The 25,259-nt window shown below is 39.6% G+C and overlaps 4 protein-coding genes and 1 pseudogene across 4 annotated transcripts; 4 read left to right on the forward strand and 1 right to left on the reverse strand.

Annotated features, from left to right (window-relative positions):
* Positions 1 to 253: 253 nt before the first annotated feature.
* Positions 254 to 1,166, forward strand: LOC139882047 (receptor-like serine/threonine-protein kinase SD1-6; the record flags this gene model as incomplete). Its single annotated transcript, XM_071866425.1, has 3 exons — positions 254 to 491; positions 570 to 720; positions 885 to 1,166. Coding segments are annotated over 3 exons (671 nt in total), but the record flags the coding sequence as incomplete, so codon positions are not given.
* Positions 1,167 to 6,297: 5,131 nt separating this feature from the next.
* Positions 6,298 to 9,518, forward strand: LOC139882048 (G-type lectin S-receptor-like serine/threonine-protein kinase At4g27290; annotated as a pseudogene).
* A 1,467-nt stretch (positions 9,519 to 10,985) lies between these two features.
* Positions 10,986 to 11,330, forward strand: LOC139882049 (calcium-binding protein KRP1-like). Its single transcript, XM_071866426.1, has one exon. The coding sequence runs from the start codon at positions 10,986 to 10,988 to the stop codon at positions 11,328 to 11,330; it is 345 nt and encodes a 114-aa protein (XP_071722527.1).
* Positions 11,331 to 13,003: 1,673 nt separating this feature from the next.
* On the forward strand, positions 13,004 to 18,051 carry LOC139882050 (receptor-like serine/threonine-protein kinase SD1-8). Its single transcript, XM_071866427.1, has 9 exons — positions 13,004 to 14,265; positions 14,365 to 14,370; positions 14,817 to 14,944; positions 15,329 to 15,483; positions 15,567 to 15,777; positions 15,877 to 16,114; positions 16,203 to 16,347; positions 16,433 to 16,695; positions 17,955 to 18,051. The coding sequence occupies exons 1-9, from the start codon at positions 13,247 to 13,249 to the stop codon at positions 18,049 to 18,051; spliced, it is 2,262 nt and encodes a 753-aa protein (XP_071722528.1). The 5' UTR covers positions 13,004 to 13,246.
* A 638-nt stretch (positions 18,052 to 18,689) lies between these two features.
* Positions 18,690 to 21,941, reverse strand: LOC139882051 (G-type lectin S-receptor-like serine/threonine-protein kinase At4g27290). The gene is made up of 7 exons (XM_071866428.1): positions 20,660 to 21,941; positions 20,297 to 20,497; positions 19,954 to 20,132; positions 19,655 to 19,865; positions 19,314 to 19,551; positions 19,076 to 19,220; positions 18,690 to 18,992 (listed from the first exon to the last, which is right to left on the reverse strand). The coding sequence occupies exons 1-7, from the start codon at positions 21,939 to 21,941 to the stop codon at positions 18,690 to 18,692; spliced, it is 2,559 nt and encodes an 852-aa protein (XP_071722529.1).
* Positions 21,942 to 25,259: the final 3,318 nt, after the last annotated feature.

The following is a 25,259-nucleotide window of genomic DNA, read 5'->3' on the forward strand; positions in this document are numbered from 1 at the left end:
TGAACGAAGTAATTCTGATTGCAAAACTTCAGCACAGGAATCTCGTGGGACTGGTGGGCTGCTGCACCGAGAGAGAGGAAAGAATTTTAATTTATGAATATATGCCTAATGGAAGCTTAGATCATTTCATTTTTGGTATGGCCCTCTTCATTTCAGTGTTCAAATGAACTTCATAGCTTGTACAGGAAATAGACGTAGCAAGTACTGCAAATGTCAGTCATTTGAAGCTTTTGTGTCATTTGGCATTGTGCAGATCAGGATAAAAGCTTCTCGTTGACGTGGAAAATAAGATTTGACATTGTTATGGGAATTGCACGAGGACTTCTGTATCTCCACCAAGATTCAAAGCTTCAAATTATTCACAGAGACTTAAAGGCAAGCAACATTTTGCTAGACGCCAACCTAAATCCTAAAATCTCGGACTTTGGCTTGGCTAGGATATTCACTGGTGATGAAAAAGAAGCAAAAACTAGCAGAGTTGTTGGAACCTGGTAAGTTCAAATTATCTCGGACAAGTGCTCAAGTTAGTTCTTTAGAGAACTAACGGATGAATGATTTGCTTGCTGCAGCGGCTATATGTCCCCAGAGTATTTATTCAATGGGAATTTTTCTGTGAAATCTGACATATTTGGCTTTGGAGTGCTTTTATTAGAGATTATAAGCAGCAAAAAGAATAGAGGGTTCTGCCATCCAAACCACCACCACAACCTTCTTGGGCACGTAAGTTGAGCTAGAAGAGAACATTGCTTGTGCTTTCTGTTGCATGTAATTATGTCGGATTCATACAGATATATTAACATAGTTTCTTCTTTCAATAACAAGCAAGCTAGTTTGACGGCATAATTTTAGTTGTCATAGGCATGGTTGCTTTGGACCCAAGGCAGGGCCTTCGAAATTCTCCACGAATCATTGTACGACTCTGCCGTCAAGTCTCAAGTAGAAAGATGCATTCATGTCGGGCTGTTGTGCGTCCAAAAGTTCCTGCAGACAGGCCAGCCATGTCCACGGTCGCTTCCATGCTGGGAAGTGAAATAACGGTTCTGCCTCAACCTAAGCAACCAGGTTTCTTCACGGATACCAGCCTGGAAAACTATAATTCAACTTCAAATGGGGAAGATTATCATACAAACAGTGCGGTGAGCATCACAATGCCAGCGGGCCGGTAGACACTCCATCATCTGTTAATGAGGTTTTATCCCCGACAAGAGAACAACGCAACCTAAATAGCATTCAATGTCCTCCAAGGTCATTTCTGTACGTCTAGATTTTCTTCTTGCTGCATCCTAGATTAGATGAAAAGGCCTGTTGTTAATACTGCTTGAGCGGGATTATGTAAACAATAGAGCGACGATAAAAGTGAGTGGATAATTACACTTTTATTTAGCTGGCGGCTGAACTAAAAGTCTGATGCAATGGTCTATAACAGTTTCCGCAAACTTCAGTGATGAGACCCCATAGAATCGTCCTACGTCGATTCATGGTGACTTTAATTAGATATGTAATGGACTTACCAGTTGTCCCCTTGCTCCCGAGAACAGAGTGCTTCTCTTCCCTCTCAACTCTTTCTGCACCCCCGCAATTAGAAGAGGAGATGTCAAAAGAAGTCAATCTGCATCAGTGCCACTAATTTCAAGATAACAAAAGATTTATCCAACCATGTGATGAGCCAACAGAGCTTTCCGATTGCTGGAAAATTATTTGCTCGTTTAGCACATGTGGTCTAAAGACCAGTATTCAATCGCAGAACTGCGATGTGGTCAAAAGACTCGAAACGTGTCTTAATCCCAGGAAATTGCAAAGAAAAGAAAGGAAGACAGAAAAGCTACCAATCTAAGAAACGTTAAAGGGTAATTTGTTTCCACAGACAATTGCACTTCAAATGCAATTTTACCTACTTGTTCAGGAAAAAAGTCAGGATAGATAGCAATGTTAGCAAAGTTTCCCAATGTTCCCATCTCTTGAGGAAGCAAAAGAGAATCGCAAAAAGAAGAGATTGGAAGGAGCTTGCTTAGCACAAACCAAAGCGACAGACTGGGTAAAAGTCAACCATTGACATTTTCAATGAAAAAATTCCCTTCACGCCTTTCTTGACATGCATGAGCTTTCCATCACTGACGCATTAAAACTGGAGATTAGAATCTGGAAGACTAGAATTACCAAATCAAGAGCATAAAGAGAGTCTGACAATTTTATAAAAGAACAAAAGAGTGCCCAGTCCATTGTGGAAACAAAAACACTCTCATGTTAATGGAAGGACAATTCTCAACGTAAGTACCATGTTTAAATTTGTTTGGGATTATTGTCCAAAAAGTCTTCAATTTATTGTACAGTACCAATTCAATTCTCAACATTTCAATTATGCCAATTTTATCCTGCCAATTTTTCTTTTTGGTCATAAACGATTTCCATTTATATCATAAACTGGTCTACTGGGCCGTCATTATAATCAAAGCCCAAAGGACCAGAGGAGGGCAAGATAGCCAATCTTGCGGACGACTTCTTTTCCTTTGAGCCCGCGCAGTCAGCCACTGAATCTGCATTTCTTGGGCAATAACCCAGGCCCACTTCTAATAATCTTGATAACGAGGAGAATTCTTCGATGATGGCTTTTACTTCCCAACAAAGTCCCTTCGTTCTGTAGCGTGCTTATCAGATCCACGCGATCTGACTCTACCATTACACCGCCTAATTGTGCTAATTAATCCTAAATATTTTTAACGATTTGGTAATGTAGTCATTAACCTTTTTTTAATTTACCAATTTAGTCATTCATTTCAGTTTTGATCGAAAATTGTTAACATGGTAGTCTAGTCAACATTAGACATCTTATATTATATGGTCAATACTAATGTGGATGATTTTTTTTAAAATATCTAAATTTTTTTAATTTTTTTTCTTTTCTATTCTTTTTCTTTTTCTCTTTGCAATTCTAGGCCAACAAGGGTCAGGAAAATGAATTAACTAACCACATTAGCATAGGCCATGCGACATAGGATGGTTAGCGCTAACTAATTCGTTACATTAGTAATTTTCGGCCAAAATTGATTAAAATGACTAAATAATGATCAATATAATGTGTTTGACAAATAAAAATGATCTGAAAATATGCGCCACATCCTCTCCAATTAGCATTTCCCACTTGAGGTCCATATTAATCCCAATTTTCAATTTGCTCTGTAATTTTTAGTATTGTGAGTATATCAATAAACCAAAATTATCCAAAGGAATTCAATTTTAGGTGAATGTGTTACCTAGAATACTTAAGAATATCTTTTGTTTCTACAACACCTTATGAGAAGCTAATTGACTATGATAGTAGTACGATGTGATGTAGTTACAAAATCAAAACTTGAAAAATTGATAAGCACGTCCCATGTCGATTTTGTGAAACTCAGTCCACAATATTATCATACATTTTTTATTGAAATGAACAAGAGATTGCAAATAAAATCTCTAGTCAAAACTCATCACATATAGTGCCAATTGAGATTCATAGACTTCAATTGAGGGTATTGTGGACACGGAATAGTTGGCCATCTCCCTTCAGCTGCAAGATAAGATATAGTCATCAATGCGTTCCTTCAGTGTTCGTTACATTCGGGCTAGCAGCTGTAAGAACATTACGCAGTCTCCTCTATGAGCATGCCTCAGTTTCTTCACAGGCAGAAAATTCGTTGTGATTGCTGTACAGAATTGACGGACCAGGAACACTTGTTATAGACATAGTACACTTGCGTTTAACGCTAGCTGAGGATGACCCAGGTTTTCCGCAGGAAGTGGGGACAAGGATTTGACATTTGACATGCCATATCGCCCATGTGATTTGACATTTATTTCTATTCTTCACCATTTATTATATAGTTTCTCCCCCAGTTGTCGCTACCAGCTTTGCTCTCTCAACAGAAAACGCCGACGAATAAATAAAAAAGTACTGGGTCGCAATTTTCTCAGCTATATCTGCCGGCATTTGCGGAGTGCCGTGAAGACGAAGGACTTCTCATTGCATTAATCTACACGGAGTAATGGCCGCAAAATAAGATTTATGCCGGCTGATCGTTGAATAGAAGTCAACAGAAGAAATTATTAATCTTTCGATGCACAATAAAAAGAATTATCCAGATATACACATTGAATTATCAGCGCATAATGGATAGATTTACAACTTTATGATGATCTGAATATAATCACAAAAAAAAATATTCACGTTTCATGATATTAATACTGACCATTGATATAAATCGTTTTGTGTGTTTTCTAATGAAGAGGGGAAAACGTTAATTTCAACGTATGTTCTTTTTTTTTTTTCTTTCATAAATTGGCTGTTATCTTCACAATTTATTTTAACTTCCTTTAAAGATAACCCTTCAAACCTGTAACTCTCAACAAACACACCTCATCATAGGTAATAGGTGCCTCCTGGACACATTAGGGCAAACCGTGCCCCTTGGACATGCCCTGTCATGGGCGAACTACCAAAATATAAATGTCAAAAAAAAAAAAAAAACTACCAAAATATAAAAGTCATAATCGGTGGAAAAAACAAAATGAACGCTGTCCATACTTTTTGTCCTGCCTAGCTTGTAGATGCTTTTTTTCGGGGTTTTCTGTAGAGATAAATAATTGGCAATGTCGCCGGTGGTGGTTTCCCTGCTATCGATACCTGGGGGTTTACGTGGCGGCTGTCGGTTAAAGCGGCTCTCCAGCACCCAAAAATAAATAAATAAATAAATAATTGACAAATTAAAAAAGAAAAATTTAAGTTCACAGAACGTAATTGAACAGGTTGCCGCTCCAGAAGAATCGAGATAGGAATTATACTGTAGTCGAACCAAAACAAGTTTCATGGATAACCTGGTAAATGTACTTGAGCCCGAGGAAGCAATTTTTGCTCAGGAGGCCATTAGACCATGCTCTTCTTCTTTCATGGCATCGAGTTCTCGGGTTTCTCAGAGACCTCAACTAATCCAATCGGGTAACGGTAGTCTCCCGGTTTCGCTACAGCTGGATAGTCATCGAGATGAAAATTGCCTTCGCTAGGCCTTGACCTGATCATGCTTCATCAAACATAGTACAGTGTCGAATCATTTAATTTCTCCAGATGATGATAGTTTTGCCATCGGTCCCTAACACAAAAAGCAACGCAAAGCTATACGATGGATAGCTTCAATTGCACTGAAAAGTACTGAAGTTAACATGACAGTTTTACTATGATTTTATGGTTGCTCCAAGTCTAACTAATACTACACATTCAATTCAATGACATTTCAAGAAACACCTGGGGCGTGCATGTTTATGTTCTTTTTTTCTGTTCATGAACAGATTTTCTGTTTTTTTGTTCTTGGGAAATAAAGAAAAGAACAAATCGCGTTTGTTTGCATTTTTGTTCAAAATCTGTTTTTTTGTTCCGAGAAGAAAATTAGAACAGAAATAATAAACAAAAACAAAATTGTTTTTTTTGTTCCAAAAATACTTTTGAAAAACAAATTTTCAGCCGTTGAGGGCTGGCGAACTTGCCGGAGGGTCGCTGGTCCCTAGCGAGGCCGAGCTCGCCCAGCCACCGGCGAGACTCAACCTTACCAGATCTAGGCTCGCCCAGCCAAGGCGAGGCTGAGCCTCACTGGCGCGAGGTGAGGCGAGGCCACTGGCCCTCATCGGTCAATTGCTGGCCATGGCCGAGGCCAGCGACCATCCAAAAAAAGAAAAAAAAAAGAAAATAAAAAGGAAAAAGAAAATAAAATATTAAAAAATTAAAAGAAAAAAAAAAGAATACAAACTTACTAAATGTGTTTCTATTCATTTTTTATTCCCGGAACAAGTTTACTAAACGCGTCTTTCTGGTCAAAAATTGTTTTCCAGAACATAAATAGTTTTTTCTATTTTTGTTCCCTGGAATAATTTTTTAATAGAAACATAAACAAACGCGCCCCTAGTGTGAAAATGATTTGAAGTGAGATCAATGTGATGTAACCATCATTCGAATAAGGGTTATTGTAAAAAATCTCCTTATTGCTACAGTATATTATCCTTCACTTGAATAAATTTAAGATGTATTGTTTACTTTCTCAGGTAACTAATTACTTACTATGCTTTCACTCTAAAAAAATTTTATGCCGACATTGTTGACAAATTAAACAATTATCCGTTCATCCTAAAGCTCCACCAGAATTTTGCGTACGGGCGAAAAGTATGAGTAACATAGAGGCAACTGAAATATTGGCTTTTAAATGTGGGATCAACTCGAACTCTGGATAAGTTCGCCGGCCTTATTTTTTATTTTTTTTTAGTGAAGGCATATACATGGGGAAGAGCAAGAGAAAGTCATTGGAAGGCGTTGAAATGAGAAGTCATCCTCTCTTCACCCTCTTGGACCCTTCTATGGTCTTTCTTTCCGTGCTAGGCTTGTCAAATGCAGGTGATACATTAAGTTCAGGTCAGTCCATTAGTGATGGAGAGACACTAGTTTCTTCAAGCCAAAACTTTGAGCTTCGCTTCTTCTCTCCTGGCAACTCCAGGAACAGATACTTGGGAATATGGTACAAGATCACTTACGAGACCGTCGTGTGGGTCGCCAACGGGAACAACCTGCTTGCCGATTCAAATGGCACTCTCGCAATTCCTAATGGTGGAGCACTTGTTCTTCTAAACCAGCCAAACAGTGTAGTCTGGTCTTCATATTCCTTGGGAACACTTATCCTGTTGCTCGGCTTTTGAACCTGCGAAATCTAGTTCTTAGAGAGAATAGCAGTTCGAGTTTCGATGAATATTCGAGGCAAAGCTTCGATTACCCATCTGACACGCAATCGGCTGGTATGAACATCGGGATGAACTTGGCAACTGGTTTAGAGAGGTACCTGACTTCCTGGAGAAGCGTAGATGATCCGTCCCCCGAAGATTATATGTACAGACCAAACATTCAGGGGTTGCCACAATGGGAATTAGTCTAGACAGACTCGGTAATAAAGTTTTGGATGGGACCGCAGAATGGAGCTCAATTCAGCGGTGCTTCGTGGAAGTAACTTCAGTCTCCAAGCCTGCACTAATTTACAATGCAAGAGAGATATATTTCACATATGAGCCTCCGTCAAGTGGACTCGTTACAAGAGTCACATTAAACCAGTCTGGATTACTACGACGACTAGTGTATATGAATTGGAGCACTGCGTGGGATATTATGTAATAATTCCAAATGATTTATGTGACAATTATGTGAAGTGTGGTGCCAATGGTTTCTGCAGAATTAACCAGGCTCCGATATGCGAATGCTTACATGAGTACACCCCCAAGTCACTGGAGGAATGGGACGTGCTTAACTGGTCTTCGGGTTGTGTGAGATTACTATCCCTTAATTGTTCAAATGGGGAGGGCTTCTTGAAACGTTCGGGGGTGGAAACTTTCTGGGGTGAAACTGCCTGAACTGATAGATTTCTCGTTAGACAAGAACATGAGCCTCGGTGATTGCAAGGCTGAGTGCTTAAAGAATTGTTCCTGTGTAGCTTATGCTAATTCCTATGTTACAGGAGGTAGTAGTGGCTGCCTAATGTGGTTTGGTGACCTAACTGATATTAGAGAATTTCAAGAAGTTCACTATGAGCAGGATATATTCGTACGACTACCAGCTTCTGAACTAGGTACGTCCATCTTCAAACTAGCAGAGCTGATCTTACTGTAGCCCTTAGTCTATAATATGGTTATGTGTGGATATTTCATACTCTTGTAACCTGCAATTTGTTCCTGCTTCATTTAATTCGTTCGGCTTGTTTTTTTTCCCTTCCACGTGATCATGAATGCAGACCCTTTGCTTATTTAACAGAATCTCGGGTAACATAACTAATGTCCTCCATTTTCCTCTATCTAGATGCAATCCAAAGGCCCAACAAAAAGAAAAGATTGATCATCATAGGGATTCCAGCCATTTTGGGATTTTTCCTTCTGGCCATGGCAATTTGGGTGATCTACAAGAGGAGAAGACTGAAGGCGAGAGGTAAACCTACTTACCAACAAAATCCAGTTTCATTTCATTAAATAGGCTAGATCAATTTCTGTTTCAAGTCGATGCTATATTGTTGTCCTGTTATGTCTGATTTTCATATTATTAGGTTGGGGAAGTGGAAAGGATGATTTTGACTTGCCGTTATATGATTTTGCTATGATTGCTGCTGCTACTGACAATCTCTCTCGGAGAAATATGATCGGGGAGGGCAGCTTTGGCCCTGTCTACAAGGTAAGCTGTGTACAGTCTGTAGCTAAGTGCTCATGTAAGAGGCACAGAAATAATTGAAATATTGATTATGCAGGGCAATCTTTTGGTGGATCAAGAACTAGCGGTAAAGAGGCTGTCAAAGAATTCCGGACAAGGCCTTGAAGAGTTTATGAACGAAGTGGTTCTGAGTGCAAAACTTCAGCACAGGAATCTCATAGGACTTGTGGGCTGATGCACTGAAAGAACGGAAAGAATTTTGATTTATGAATATATGACTGATGGAAGCTTAGAACATTTCATTTTTGGTATGACGCTCTCGATCTCAGTCTGTTCTAATAAGCTCTGTAGCACGTACAGTAAATTGACGTAGCAAGAAGTGCAAAGATCAGTCACTTGAAGCTTTCGTGTCATTTTGCAATGTGCAGATCAAGATAAAAGCTTCTTGTAGGCATGGGATAGAAGATCTGACATTGTTATGGGAATTGCACGAGGACTTCTGTATCTCCACCAAGATTCAAAACTTCAAATTATTCAGAGACTTAAAGGCGAGCAACATTTTGCTAGACGCCAATCTAAATCCTAAAATCTCAGACTTTGGCTTGGCTAGGATCTCCGGTGGTGATGTAAAAGAAGCAAAAACTAGCAGTGATGCGAACCTAGTAAGTTCATGATTCTGTTGTGAGTGCCTGAGCTAGTGCTTTAGAGAACTAATGCACAAATGATCTGCTTACTGCAGCGGCTATATGTCCGCAGAGTATACTTTTGATGGGAAGTTTTCCATGAAATCCGACGTATTTGGCTTTGGAGTGCTCATATTAGCAATTGTAAGTGGTATAAAGAATAGAGGATTCTGCCATCCTTCTTGGGCACGTGAGTTGGGCTAGAAGAGAACATTGCTTGTGCTTTCTTGGTGCAAGTAACTATGTCTGATTCATACAGATATATTAACATAGTTTCTTCTTTCAATGACATGCAAGCTAGCTTACCGGTATAATTTGAATTGTAATAGGTATGGTTGCTTTGGACCCAAGGTAGGGCGTTAGAAACTCTCGATGAATCCTTGTGCGACTCTGCCATTGAGCCTCAAGTAGAAAGATGCATCCATGTCGAGTTGTCGTGCGTCCAAAAGTTTCCTACAAACAGGCCAGCCATGTCCACAGTTGCTTCCATGCTGGGAAGCGAAGGAAAGGTTCTGCCCCAACCAAAGCAACCGGGTTTCTTCATGGAAAGAAGCCCCGAAAACTCATGTTCAGCTTCAACAAGGGAAGATTATTATACAGACAATGCAGTGAGCATCACAATGCCGGCAGCCCGATAGACACTTCATCATCTGATAATGAGGTTCTATCCCCAACATGAGAAAAACGAGACTTAATTAGCATTTTAATGCCCTCCAAGGTCATTTCTGTATGTCTAGATTTTATTCTTGCTGTATACTAGATTAGAACATCTTGTCAATACTGCCAGAGCGGGATTAGGTAACCAACAGAGCAACGATGAAAGTGAGACTGGATAAACACACTGTTGGATAGCTGGCCACTGAACTAAAAGTCTGATGCAATGGTCTACGACAGTTTCCGCAAAACTTCAGTGATGACTGATGAGACCCCACAAAATAGTCTTACGTAAGGTTTATCCAACCATGTGACGACCCAACCGAGCTCCCCAATTGCCAGAAAACTATTGCTCATTTATCACATGTGGTCTAAAGACCAGTATTCAATCGCAGAACTGCGATGTGGTCAAAAGACTCAAAACGTGTCCTAATCCCAGGAAATTGCAAAGAAAATGAAGGAAGACAAAAGGCTACCAATCTAAGAAACGTTAAAAAGTAACCTGCTCCCATAGACATTGCACTTCAAACGCAATTTTGCCTCCTTGTGAAGGAAAGAAGCCGGATAAGACAGCAATGTCGGCTAAGTCTCCCAACGTTCCCATCTCTTGAGAAAGCAAAAGAGAATCGCAATAAGAAAAGATTGGAAGGAGCCTCCTCAGCACAAAACCAAAACGAGTAGACCGGTTAAAAGTCAACCATTGACTCCTTCAATGAACAAGTTTCCCCATCAGGCCATCCTCGAGAATGCATGAGCTTTCCATCATTGACCCTTTAAAACTCCGCGGTCCGCTTTTAAAGCAGCGATTGAAACACGTGAAAATGCTAGGCATTACACGCCACAGAAAAGTAAAAAAAGGGAAAAGCCAAAAGAACAAGGAATAATAGTGGTTTCCCATGGAAAATACTATATTCTTTTGGAATTTCATTGTTCACTACAGCTCAGATCAAATTCTTTCCATATCTGATAAATCAACAACTAAATTTCGGATGCTGCAAAATGAAAGTGAAAAAGAGAAAAAGAAAAGTCAGGAAATTGCACCGACGCCAACCCAAAAATGAGTAAGTACCGGTGAAAAAAGGAAACGGATGTGTGATGAATGCAAATACGACATTATGACATTATTTTAAAGACCCAGTTAATAAAATTAAATTTTTTATTTTTCGGCCGCCCGCATGAGCTCACCCATGTCCGAAGGAAAGCAAAGGAACTTCCCTTCCACCTTCCAAGAAACCAGCCTCTCAGACCCAAAGCGACCGACCTGCTGTACCTTAGTTGTCTTCCATGGGCGCTCCCTTCTCGGAACTTCCGTTGACCCTTTACCCATCTATATGTACTCCCACTCCCCCAACGCCTCCTTCATCACCCATCTTCCCCAACCTCCCAAAGCTTCGATCTTTCAGCAGAAAGTTTGAATCTTTCTCTTCAAGCTCTTGTCTTTTCGATCTCCAATGGCGTCCCAGAGAGCCGAGTCGAGCTTCCACGACTTCCTGCCCACCATGGCCGACAAACTGGGCGGCGAGGGCCTGATCGGGGAGCTGTGTAATGGGTTCAATCTCTTGATGGACAGCGATAAAGGGGTCATCACGTTCGAGAGCCTCAAGAAGAACTCCGCCCTCCTGGGGTTGCAGGACTTGAGCGACGATGATCTGCGGTCTATGATGAGGGAAGGCGACTTCGACGGGGACGGCGCGCTCAGTCAGATGGAATTCTGCGTCTTGATGTTCAGATTAAGCCCCGAGCTGATGGAGGAGTCGGAGTTTCTGTTGGAGGAGGCTCTTCGGAAGGAGTTCTGAGGATTTTCTTGATTTTCCCTTTTGTTTGTCTGACTCTTATTGACCCGTCATACACTGCTCTTGTTGTATTCTTAATTGCTTACCGATTCTTGATCCGCCATGGAATTGTTCAGACAAAAAATAGAATAAACGGATTTACAGTATGATTAACTTTGAGCAGCTCCTCTTTTTTCCTGGATTTTGTTTTGTGCGCGTGTGGGCGCCTGTGTGATCGTCTGGCGGCACATGATTTGGACATCCCTAACCTTGAAATGGAGTTCTATTTCAACTTGGACTCAGTTGCTGAACTGCAGTTTTTATGAAAGATCAATGAGCAATTGAGCCATTAAATGATATATAAGCGACTTATCGGTTATAAAGTGCCAATTTTCCGGATGATGAAAGAAATAAATTCAAAGTTCCTACTGACTTTTATTAGACAGAGCTAGTGTTGATTTGGCATTTATTAAGTTTGCTGCAATTTTGCAATCAGGAATTGTCATTCCTTTAGTTGCCTCGAGTTTTGCATTCTCCTTGTTGATTCTTGATCATTCTGAGGGGAAAACGGGCGATGTGTCATTCTTACAGCCAAAAGGATGATCATTAGATGAAGCTACAACAGTAGAAATGGTCCTGAAGGTATCCTATTGTGCATCTTGTTGTTCCTCTTATAGTTCTTGAAGAATCCGGTTTAATGCTTGCTTAGAATTGATGTTAGTCCCTTCTGGCCTCACGTTACACGCGTGTGTCACGGGCCGATCGATTGGGATTATGACCACGGATGAGTCGCAGTTGACTCCGGGGAACCCCTCAGATCGACCTTCTTTCGGCTTGTGACACGTGACTGATGCTTTTATCTGTCGTTCTTATGCAGAGTGCTACCTCCGTAAGTAATCTTTAGCTTCACGAAATCCTCAACCACTTTCTTTATTTGGTCGAAAAATCCTCAGCCACTTTAAATGCTTAATTGAGAGATTAAAACATTTGCCAGGAATGGTCCGGTAACAGGTCTCAAGTTATAAATTCTTTTGTCGCGTTGTTTTCGATGATTCTAGATGCGAACGATGGCGTGATAATTGTATATTATAAGTGGGAAAACACTAATTCAAAGAGCAGTTGGATTCTGTCCATTTGTTGAGGAGGACAAAGGCCAAAGACAAGAATGATTTCATCTCTTCACTAAGAAAACTAAACATGCTTTTCTTTATTTTAGCCTCTCATTGTTGACTTTAGTCTCGCTGATGCAAATAAAACACCCCACTTGGACCTTCTCTGAACGCCCCTTGACTGCTGTAGTGTGAAACGCGGCTGGAAAGCACGGAAACGGCAGGCCAGTCCATCTGCTTTCTCCTGCTTTGAAGAAAGCACTACCAAAGATTCATTTTTTTTTCAACACCAAATCGGCAGTGTCACCGGTTCACATCGCACGTCCGTGTAAAGAAGTGATATGCAAATCGTGATGGAGGACTTCTTTCAACCTGTCATTATCAGGTGACGATACTTTATATGTGCCTACCGCTACTTGTCAAGGGTTGATTTTTGTTCTTGAAAAGGAGACATTCTGGTCCATTTTATTATCATTTGTTAGGTTTCCACTCAGTTTCTTGCCCTAGATTAATTGCCATGAAGATGTTCTTCTGAAAGAGGGCTTATAGCGCTAAGCCAGGCACATGGGCATCCTCGGTGTTCTGCTTTTTGCAGAAAGCTTGATCTGGTTCTGGGGATCCTCAGTCGCAGTTGACACAGTATATGTATCTCAATCAATCAGTGATGGGGAGACACTAGTTTCGAGTGGTGGAACCTTCGAATTAGGATTTTTCAGTCCAGGTAATCTCACAGATCGATACTTGGGAATTTGGTATAAGAATGTCCCTGTAAGAACCGTTGTCTGGGTTGCAAATAGAAGCAAGCCACTCAAGGACTCTTCAGGCACGTTGATGGTTGTCAGCACAGGCAATCTTGTCCTCCTCAGCCAGAATACTAGTGTCGTTTGGTCAACTAACTCTATGAAACAGGCCCAAAAGCCAGTTTTACAGCTCTTGGATAGTGGAAATCTCGTGCTGAGAGACAATGGAAATGGCAGTCCGGATACTTATCTATGGCAAAGCTTTGATTACCCATCTGATACATTTTTGCCAGACATGAAGATTGGATGGGATGCAAATAGCAGTCTAGAACGGCACTTAACTTCTTGGATGAGTCCTGATGACCCATCTCCTGGAGATTTCACTTGGGGGTTGGAGAGAAGTAACTATCCTGAGCTTGTAGCATGGCAGGGATCAAATAAGTACTTCAGAAGTGGACCTTGGAATGGACTCCGTTTCAGTGGCGCACCACAGTCAGGAGCCAATCCTGTCTTTTCATATAAGTTCATAAACAATGGAATTGAGGTGTACCATACATTCGATGTGGAGAACAAGTCGCAGCTCGTTAGGATTGTTGTGAATCAAAGTACCTCTCTATGGGAACTCTCCACTTGGAATGAAGATTCTCAAAGCTGGATGCTCTTCCTTTCAGTTCCAAAGGACTATTGTGACCATTATGGCCTCTGTGGTGCCTATAGTAAATGCTTGACTGACAAGTTGCCGTATTGCCAGTGCCTGAAAGGATTTTCGCCCAAGTATCCGGACAAGTGGAACTCAAACGATTGGTCACAGGGATGTGCCAGGGATAAGCTTTTGAGTTGCAATGATGGTGATGGATTTATAAAATATACTCAGATGAAATTGCCAGCTACAACATATACATGGGTAGATGGCAGCTTAAGCCTCAAGGACTGCAGAACGAGATGCTTGAAGAACTGTTCATGTACAGCTTACACAAACTCAGATATAAGTGGGAAAGGTAGCGGTTGTGTGTTGTGGTTTAAAGATCTTATTGATATGAGACAGTTTCCAAGTGGCGGTCAAGACATATACATTCGGATGTCAGCTTCTGAAATAGGTATCAACTCAATGTGGCCACTTAAAAGATCTTATCAGGGAGCTGGATGATTATAGTGACTTCTTGATTATTTTTTACTTATATGCTCTTCATGTGCAATTCAATGGAGCAGGGAAGAGTAAGCGCAAACTGTTGATAACTGCCATTGTCATTCCAGCAATTGGATTACTTGCTGCCATGCTCACGGCCCTCTATTTTGTTGTCAGAAGCAGAATGAAATCTGGAGGTAAAGATGCTTCTTAAGCTGTTTGCAAGTTAAAATTACTGCAGCTTTTTGTTTAATTCAATGTTTGAAAAGATGAATGGCTACTTCAATATCTTGACCATTTACAAACAAAAGAAGACATATAGCAATCTTCAAATTTGATTAGCATTTTTCTGGATTTACATGAGAGAGAATAGTTGAGACATATTGAGCTGCTCCACTTATTGATTTACAGTAAGCAAAGTTGAGGCAACAGTTGCCAAATTGCAAGAGGGCTCATCCTAGTGGTGTTTACTTTCCTTTCTTACTGAAACACTCGACTTCCATACACTGCAGACTACCATTTTTTCTTATTTCAGCTACATGAGTGTTGGATCTTCAGTTTGCTGTTCATGTCATGTGCTTGAATGGAGTTCTCATACTTCCTCTAGTGATTATACATGCAACCAGTTGGCCCGTGTAACATCTCCTAATCATAGAAGTCAGGGTTGATTTGACAGTAGAAGCGACTGTATTGAAGAAAAATTGGACCTTTATGGTTCTTAATCTCACTTAATGCCAAATGCACATAAAGTGGGAATAGGCAGTATAAATTGAGAAAAACAGCAAACAGTAATACCCTAAGATCATCTGCTCACTCTTTTGATCCACATCCTGAATTGAATGTATTCCCTACATAAGCTTCACTGCTTTTCATCAATTGGTTAAAAAGCTACCTCATTATTTAAGAATGACTCCGTCGTTAATCTCTACTCACTGTAGAACATTTCTTTGCTAAATTAAATGGAGTGATTAGTGTTAAAATTACCCAAACTATATATCAGCCTTCTCTTGTCTCTTGCATTACATGAATGAATCTTTTCTATTTCAGAGAGAACCGAAAATGCGACAGAAGTTTTAGAGAAAGAAGGTACCAAAGATGACCTGGAGCTCCCACTCTTTGATCTAATTACACTTGCCAAATGCACAAACAATTTTTCAATCGAAAACAAGCTCGGCGAAGGTGGTTTTGGACCTGTATATAAGGTAACTGGAAATATTTTGATTGGATGATCAGAAACATGGAGATGTATTTACTATTGTAGATCTTACAGTATGTGACATTTCAGGGTACACTGGTAGATGGACAAGAAATTGCTGTGAAGAGACTTTCAACTATCTCTAGACAAGGATTGAAGGAGTTCATGAATGAAGTCACATTGATTGCAAAACTCCAGCACCGAAACCTAGTAAAGCTTCTTGGTTGTTGCATTCAGGGAGAAGAAAAAATGCTTGTCTATGAGTACATGGCAAACAAAAGTTTGGACGCCTTTATCTTTGGTAATTTAGTAACTATATTTGGTCCACATTTGAATATGTTGTTTATTTTACTGTAAACATAGTTAGAAATTGAACTGAAGTTGAATGACAACATGCTAGATCCGGCAAGAGGAAGACTATTGGATTGGAGTAAGCGGTTCCACATTATCTGCAGTGTTGCAAGGGGCCTTCTTTATCTTCATCAAGATTCAAGATTGAGGATAATACATAGAGATCTAAAAGCAAGTAATGTCTTACTTGATGCTGAGATGAACCCTAAAATTTCAGATTTTGGCCTGGCTAGAATATTCGGTGGAGATCAAACAGAAGGGAATACAAGTAGAGTGGCAGGCACCTAGTATGTGTTGCTTCTGCTCATTTTCTACTGTGGAAAAGTTATAACGCTTCCGTATTTAATGCTTTCCAATTTCAATTGTGTCCCTCAGTGGCTATATGGCACCCGAATATGCAATTGACGGGCTGTTCTCAGTTAAATCTGATGTCTTCAGCTATGGCATTTTGGTCCTAGAGATTATAAGTGGAAAAAGAAACAGAGGATTATATCATTCGGAGAGCAACCTCATTGGATATGTAAGTTTAAGTACTTGAATTCATTGGTTTATCTGCTGACTAGAGTTGCCTGAAGAATGATTGGTTTTTCACTGGTGTATTTCAGGCCTGGGAAATGCACAAAGCAGGCAAATCGATCGAACTGATTGATATGGACTCAGTAGATACATGCACTCTATCTGAAGTGCTGCGTTGCATTCATATTGCTCTGTTGTGCCTGCAAGAGCATCCTGAGGATAGGCCAACGATGTCACAGATCCTGATGATGTTCAGCAGTGAGAATACACTACCTGTGCCCAAACAACCAGGTTTCCTCGTGGACAGATATCCCCGTAAAGAAAGTTCCTCATCCAGCAAGGTTGAATCATCGTCAGCTAATGAAGTTAGTTTTACACTTTTGGAGGGTCGATAGAAGACCCATCAACATTGGTCTGTAAATTCTTGTCCAGATTTATGACCTTGCTCTGATTATTTTGACAGTTAATTGTGTCTGTGCAAGAAAAGGAAAACGAGAGGAGAAGGTGTTACTTAATGTTTAATGCATGACATTAATTATATGCCATTAGTAGTTGGAAAAGGACCAAAGTTGTGTAGAATGATGTGTCCTCTCTTATTTCAGTTGTTTGACGACGTATATATACAGCACAATGGTGAAATTTTAGCTGCTCTAGTGAAGTGGGATATCTTTGAAAGAGAAATAGAGATAAAATCAGCCACTAAGGAGGTTATGCTTTTTAGATAGAGCCGATTTTTCTTTCCATTTGAATAAGATGCTGGGTTTTGTGCAGGAAAGATATAGTATTCTTTCAGCTTCCTTAAGATTGCATCATTTCTCTTGATTCTTGGTCATTGAAGAGGACATATGAGCGAATTTCGCGGTTTGTTTGGCCAAAAAGATGGAGCTAAAATAGTATCATGAATCTAACATATTGAGGTCCTCGTCTAATGGTTTAACAAATTCTGCACTTCTTGAAGGATTTTGTTTTTGCTTAAATGGAGTGCTCGTCTGATCTATGTTGGTCCTCAACCTCATTCTAGGTGAGCAAACCCTGTTTATATCTGTCTAAATTAGTGTGCCACAATTGATGCCAACTGTTTGGTTGGCATCAAAATACATATTTCAGGGTAAATAATATGAGCTTTTGAACTTACGAGGCCAAGTGTGAAACTGAATTAACTTGGAACAGTATTGCAATTAATGGACTAATCCTCTGCGTAAATGGAATGCACGTTATTGAAAAACCAGTTGGATTCCATCTAATGTAAATTTTTTAATGGTATAAAGGCTAGAGATGAAGAATGGTTTGCTCTCTAAACAAAGAAAAGCCAGCAATGTTCTTTTAGTTTCAAAAGACTGTTTATAATTTCAATTAACCCAATATTCAATCTGTCATTGTCGGTTCAATGAAAAGCAAACAATTTTCTATTCATTTTCTGTCAGATAATGTTGACCCAATGATGACAGTCTCAGTTTTGGGGTAGCAGTTCATGCCGAACCAGAAGGGCACGGGATTTGTTCTCTTAATTCGAAGTTGAAGGGATTGAATGTTTCTTTTCTCGGACGTGAATCTTTAGTAATCAGGTTTCCTGGTAGACAGAAATAAGCATAGAGAAAATTCCTCATTCAGCAAGCACAAATCATCATCAGTAAATGAAGTTACTCTTACACTTATTGAGGCTCGATTAAAGATCCAGCAACTTCTTACATTTGTAATCCGTGCCTAAGAAACATTTTGGTTAGCCATTTCATTGTTGATGAGCCCTTGAGGTCCACTGCCGAGGGTGTTACTTATTTACAGGTGTTGTCTGTACATAGCCGTTCTTGGTTAATAACTATTCATGGTTTGTGACTGTCTTTTGTTTTAGAAGACTATCTCCCCGGCAAAAGATAAGTACTTCCGGTAGGTTCCATGACCGGTTATGATTTCTTTCGGGATGAGATATCTTCTAGAATTCACTACATCATTTGACTTCCACTGAAGAAACAAGAAACAGAACAAGTGAGTGAAATTAGGAGCATTGAGGATACATAATCAAAATCAGATAGATCTCAGTTGGCAGATCAGATCAGAGGTTGAAATCAGAATAAAGCAAGCAGTTTTGCTGGTTTTACTTTGTTAGAGTACAATTGAGTTGTACCCTGAAACTGTTGAATCATTATCAAGTCTTAATAGCCTATCATTTTCCTTAACAGAATTAATGGAAACTCCCTGGTTTATGTCCTACTAAGAGTTTGTCAAGTGTGACCCATACAAACCATTTACAGCTGCACAGGCATAACATGAATTCTGAAGAGTCTTAACGTATATTAATGGACTAAACAAGTACAGCAAAATGCAAAACTGCAACAAGTTCCCGTCTTCTCATCGGGCCTCTAGAAGTGTAAAAGTGATTTCATTGACAACAGATGAGTCAACACCAGACGAGGAATTTCCTCTGTGCGGATTCCTTTCCACGAGGAAACCTGGTTGTTGAGGCACCGCCAACGAGTTGTCACTACTCAACATTGTCACAACAGATGACATGCTGGGCCTATCCTCAGGATGTTCTTGCAGACACAGGAGACCAATATGAACACATCGTAACACTTGAGATAAATTGGATGTGTCTGCCAAGCATGGGTCGATCAATTCGGAAGACTTGCCTGCTTGGTACGACTCCCACACCTAAAGAATGAACAATTTCAGGAACTTCATTGGACCATGAAGCTACTTAGAATTACAAAAATTTTATAAAATAAGTTACTCACATGACTGACCAGACTCTGATTTGAATGATACAATCCCCTGTTCCTTTTTCCACTTACAGTTTCAAGGACCAAAATGCCGAAGCTGAACACATCCGATTTAACTGAAAATAGCCCATCAATGGCATATTCTGGTGCCATATAGCCACTGAGCAACATAAGCAAATATCAGAACATGCACTAAAATGGAATCAGAACCCACCCTTTTCACTCTATGCAGAGCATACTGCAAGATACTTACTATGTCCCAACCACCCTGTTGGTATTTCCTTCTGTCTCGTCTCCTCCAAATATCCTAGCCATGCCAAAATCTGAAATTTTTGGATTCATCTCATTGTCAAGTAGGACATTACTCGCTTTGAGATCCCGGTGGATTATCCTCAACCTTGAATCTTGATGAAGATAAAGTAGGCCCCTAGCAACACCACAGATGATATTGAACCGCTTGTGCCAATCCAACAGCTTACTTCTCTCTTTATCTGTCAAGGTTTAGTCAAGTCAGTCCCGTGTCCCGTGATATCTTTTTCTTTTCAGGCAATGTCTGCATTTTAAATTTGAACAGAAATACATCAACTAGGTTACCAAAAATAAAGGCATCCAAGCTTCTGTTAGGCATGTATTCGTAGATCAGCATTTTTTCGTCTCCCTGGATGCAACAACCAAGAAGCTTTACTAGATTTCGGTGCTGAAGCTTCGCAATTAGTTTGACCTCATTTTTGAACTCCCTCAGTCCTTGCCTAGACCTACTTGAAAGTCTCTTCACAGCAATTTCTCGTCCATCGACGAGTATACCCTGAAAAAACAAACAATGGGAAGATTCAATTCCAATTGCCGGATCATTAAGCTATGTTTCAGATTATCCAGTCCAAATTTTGTTCTACCTTATATACAGGTCCAAAACCGCCTTCACCTAGCTTGTTCCTCATCAAAAAATCATTAGTGGATTCAGCAATTGTATGTAGGTCGAATAATGGGAGCTCCAAGTCATCGTCGGGGCGTTCACTCTCTTGACCTTCAGATATATTTTCCGCTACATCTAAAATGGAAGATGGGGAGGTACCTAGTGCAAGTAAAGAGGAGGCATGGAAGCATGTGATACCGTAAGTACTGTAGGTTCCAACTCTAATCAAGGCAGAAAACAAGCTAATTTATGTAATATCATGCAACTCTCGACTATGCCAAATTTTTAGTTATCAAAATCGGAGGTAGTAATTCTCCTTGTACTCTTCTCTTTTCCTAGACCAAAGAAATTGTTTTTTGGGCATGAAAAGTAAGTTCTGTAAGGATAGTCATGAGAAGAAATCTGTACACCTCTGAAGTTCTTCGCTCTTCTGCATGTGCAATAGATGGCGATAAGCGTGCCAATAGCTGTGGCAATTGCCAATACGACTATGAGAACTATCCACACCTTGGACTTACTCTTCCCTGCTCCATTGAAGAGTTCGCATAAGAAACATATAAATGCTGAATATGAAGGGTGACTATTGCAATGTGAGTGCTCACTTTGGAAAGGAAAATGAATGATCGATAAATAGGAGATCCAGTGCAAGATCTACTTTTCTAAGAGATGCCAAAACAAGATAGTACCTATTTCAGAAGCTGGCATCCGTACATATAGAACTTGTCCAGCATCTGGATACTGTCTCATATCTATCAGATCTCCAAGCCAAATTGCACATCCGCTTCCTCGTCCTCTGATATCTGAGTTCGAATATGCTATACATGAACAGTTGCTCAAGCATTTGGTCCTGCAATCTTCAAGGCTCAAGGTACTATCCACTAAACAATGAGTAGTATCTGGCAATTTCATGTTAGAATACTTTACGAATCCGTCGCTGTCGCGGGTGCTGCAGTTCAGAGGCTTGTTCCGATCACATCCTTGCGACCAATCAGTGGAGTTCCATTCATCCGGGTTTTTAGGTGTGAATCCTTTTAAGCATTGGCAATACGGCAGCTGGTTAGTCATGCATTTGCCGTAGGCACCACAAATGCCATAGGTGTCGCAGTAGTCCTTTGGAATTGTTAGGAAAAGCCTCCAGCTTTGAGTCGCTTCGCTCCACATGGACCGCTCCCACAAGTAGTTCGTTTGATTCAAGACGCTCCTCACGAGCACAGATTTGTTTGTGACATGATACATATAATAAATTTCATCTCCATCAAATACAAAATTATACCAGAAGATGGAATTGGACCCTTGCTGCGGTGCCCCGCTGAAACGAAGGCCATTCCATGGTCCACTCCTAAAGTACTTGTCGGGGCCCTTCCATGCTACAATGTCAGGGAAATTACGGTTGGCCATTCCCCAAGTGAAATCTCCAGGAGAAGGGTCGTCTGGACTCTTCCAAGAAGATAACTGCCGATTGAGACCAGTCTTCAAGTCCCATCCAAGCTTCATTTCTGGCAAAGAAGTGTCGGTTGGGTAATCAAAGCTTTGCCACAAATAAGTGTCCAAACCGTCATTATCGTCTTCTCTCAGCACAAGATTTCCATTATCTAAGAGCTGTAAAACCGGATTCTCGGCCTGTCCAGTAGTTTTCGTGGACCAAATGACGCTGCTCTTGTGGCTTAGGAGGACTATATCGCCTGTGTTATTGATCATCAACACGCCACTAGAGTCATTGATTGGGTTGCTTCTATTTGCAACCCAAACAACAGTTCTAAGTGGGATGTTCTTGTACCAAATTCCCAAGTAACGGCCCCTCGAACTGCCCGGACTGAAAAATCCCAGCTCAAAAGTTCTTCCTCTCGAAGCTATTGTCTCCCCGTCACTTAACAGTTCAGATGCATCAATAGTGTGGACTGCCACTGCAAAGCGCAAGAAGAACAGAACCAGACTTCCTGTGACAAGCAAAAGACACAGGTTATCCATCCTGCTGGTGTTCAAGGTTTGAGCTTTGTTTCTGATGGGGTAAAGAGACTGCCACTTGCCTTAATTAACGTAGTTAAAGGCGAAAAATATATGAAGCGTGGACTTGGTGAATGGCTTGTTCAATGAGACTAAAGTATGCGTATTCAACTTTAAACGTCAGAATTTGACTAACAGTAGCGGAAATAAGAGGGAAAATCACGGATAAGATGTTCATCTGACAATGAAACTTTGACTAAAGTTCATGACTTTGACTAAGAAATCACGAATTTCCCATTGTCTTATCGACCCTTCATAGTCCATTCAACACCGTGACTTCAATCTTCAATGCTCATCTTCTCTGGGCCGGACAGAGAATCCAAGCTGTCTTCATCAGAGTCTTCCATCCGAAAGCATGGAATTCAGTCTGTTCAAACCATCTTGCCATCCAGAGAAAGTCAAAACCAGTTCCTTTTAAGGTCTTGTTTAAACGCTTCGCAACATATTAGATTACTTCATATTCATTTTCCAATATTTTCGAGCCACAAATTAGTGTCCAGAACGCACTCGTCAACAAGCTCCAATATAAAAAATTCTCAACTTTGAGACGAATGGTTTCCATCTTTCCATCTTTCCATCTTTCTAGGGGTCATTATTCTAGTTTGAAGCTCAATCAGGGAAGTTCCGGTCCTGGACCGAATTCCCGGTGCGTTGACAAACTTGTTCATATGCAGCGAGAAACTTCATCACGTCACCAAGAAAAGAGATAATTCAATTAAACTAAATTATCTTATCTTTGTTCCCGTTCTTGGTCATTGATTAAGAAATACATTATAGAATTCAAGTGGAAGAATACATCCGGCAGATTGGCCAAAGGAAGCATTTCAAAAGTGGTACACATCAAGCGATTGCACGCATTTATTGACCTCGGACGGAAGATTTTTCAGGATACTAAAGTGGAACGACTTATGTTGATGCTCTCTAACTCTTGGCACTTCTAAGCTACTCCATTTATAAGGTTGGAGCTTGAATTCGCAGTCATTAGGCGAGGATGGATGGAGTTAAAACGTTGTAAAATCCCTAACATGTTTCGAGGATGACAAGTTTGACAAAATTAGATCGAATAGGTGAATTCTACCTGAAAAAAAAGAAAGACAGAGCAGAGCGATCCACATTATATATGAGAATGGGCCCTCACATGGCCCAATCTTTATCGGACCAAGCTGGACCGACCTTCCAATGCGTAGTTCTGTTTGCTATTTCATAAAAGGGTAAAAAAATAAATGAATGGGAATTGTATAATCCCTCAACACACCATTCCTTAGAGAGTGGGTGTCTATCAAGCGAGAAAAGTACTAAAAAAGTCATAAATTTATTGCACTGATAATAATTCAATCTCAAACTCTTAAATTAGACAGTTTAGTAATAAACATCTTCATATTAGTACAAATTAAGTTCATCTAGCCAATTTAGGCTAGATCTCGCTAATATAAAAACTAGTTGTCCAACTTAGTATGGTTAACACTGACGTGGACAAATTTTAATGATTTTAATGATTTTTTTCCTTTTCCCTTTTCTTTGCTACTATTTCCCGTGGCCACCATAAAAATTCAAAAAATTATTGAAAATTCACAAAAATTAGAAAAAAAAAATTCCACGTGAATGTTGTGGGATGGCTGACGTCCATGTCATCGATTTTCAATCTAAATCGGCCAAATAAATTGAATTGATACAAATATGAAAAAAAATTATAATTAAATTAGTTTAATTAAAAAGTTTAAGACTAAATTAATATCAATGCAATAGATTTAATCTATTCGGAATGCTTGTAAAGCCCTTTATGCCATTTGTCCAACTTTAAGGTTTGCCTTTGAACCTAAAATCCACACACCCCAATAGATCCGTAAAGTCCCACTAGAAAGTGACGAGCCGGGCTCGAGCCCCTTTTAATGGATGCCTCAGAAATAGTCTCTTTAAAGTTTTCAATTCCAATCCAGCCCTCTCCCAATTTTTGAACCCGACTTATGGATTCTTCCCAAAACACTCGTTTAAGAACACAATAAAGAGGTGAGTACACCAATGAAAGCCATCACAATTGTTCCGAATTTTCTTTGTTAGAAACCTCAATATGGATTTGGTTTTCGCCTACAAAAGAAAAGGATATAGCTACAAGATCTTTACCCATGACTGCTAATCCGCCCACAGTATTTTCTATGGGAATTGAGAATGACTAAGTAAATTCAATCCTTCCGATAAGAATCATTACCCATCTAGTATCACATTCCGTGGCCAATAGAAGCACAATATCCTGGTTACAAGATCGACATGTAACCTTCAACTCTCTCACCGTCAAGTTCTCAACAATGCCTCGACAATTCCAGGATATAATATTGATAGCTACAATACGAGCATAATTTGGCTTGCCACCATGTTTCTACTAACATAGAAAAAGAGTCATTCCTCAACCATCTGTCACTTTCAACCAAAAAATGAAGGGATAAGCACATTAGGAATCCTAAAATTTGTGAACAAAATGCAATATAGTCTTAAAACTTTCAAAACATGCAATTAAGTCCTAAAATTTGTCACGAAAGTGCAATTGAGTCCTAAACTTTCAAAAAGTGCAATTAAGTTCTAAAACTTATCAGATTGATCAAATCAATTCCTTTCATTGATAGCATTTTTTTGAAAACTTTATACTCGATTACATTTTTTAAAAGTTTTAAGACTCGATTATATTTTTATGATTAGTTTTATGATTTAATTATACTTTTTAAAAGTTTTATGATTCAATTGCACTTTTATAGTAATTTTTTAGGATTTCTAGGGCGCGCATGACAACATTTCTGTTTTTCGATTTCTCTGTTTCTTTGTTCCCTGGAATAGGTTTGGAACAGAAATCCGTTTGGTAACGCAATTTGATTTCTCTATTTCTGAAACAGATTTCTATTCTAGAAATAGAGAAATTGAAGAAATCAGAAACTGAAATCTTTAACTTCTCAGTTTCTGAAATAGAAATCAAAAACTGAAATCAAACCATATAAAAGAACCTTACGCTTTATTGCTAACTTAATTCACTTATAACTACAACTTCACAAATTATTACTTATTTTCTTTTTCTTATTTTGCTTGTGTTTTTTTTTTTTGCATTTTTTTTCAATTTTTTTTTATAACTTCCTCTTTAGGATGAAAGGCAATCGAATGGGTCCCCAATTTTAAAAAATGATCAAAGTTCTTAAATGCTTACTTAAAAACAATTGGGCTTTTTTCTTTTTACCAAAAAAAGAAAAGAAAAAATAATTGGGCTCTTTTCTCCTAGAAAAAGCACGCGTATGGCCAGTT

This window comes from Rutidosis leptorrhynchoides, unplaced genomic scaffold, assembly GCF_046630445.1.
Source record: "Rutidosis leptorrhynchoides isolate AG116_Rl617_1_P2 unplaced genomic scaffold, CSIRO_AGI_Rlap_v1 contig222, whole genome shotgun sequence".
NCBI lineage: Eukaryota > Viridiplantae > Streptophyta > Magnoliopsida > Asterales > Asteraceae > Rutidosis > Rutidosis leptorrhynchoides.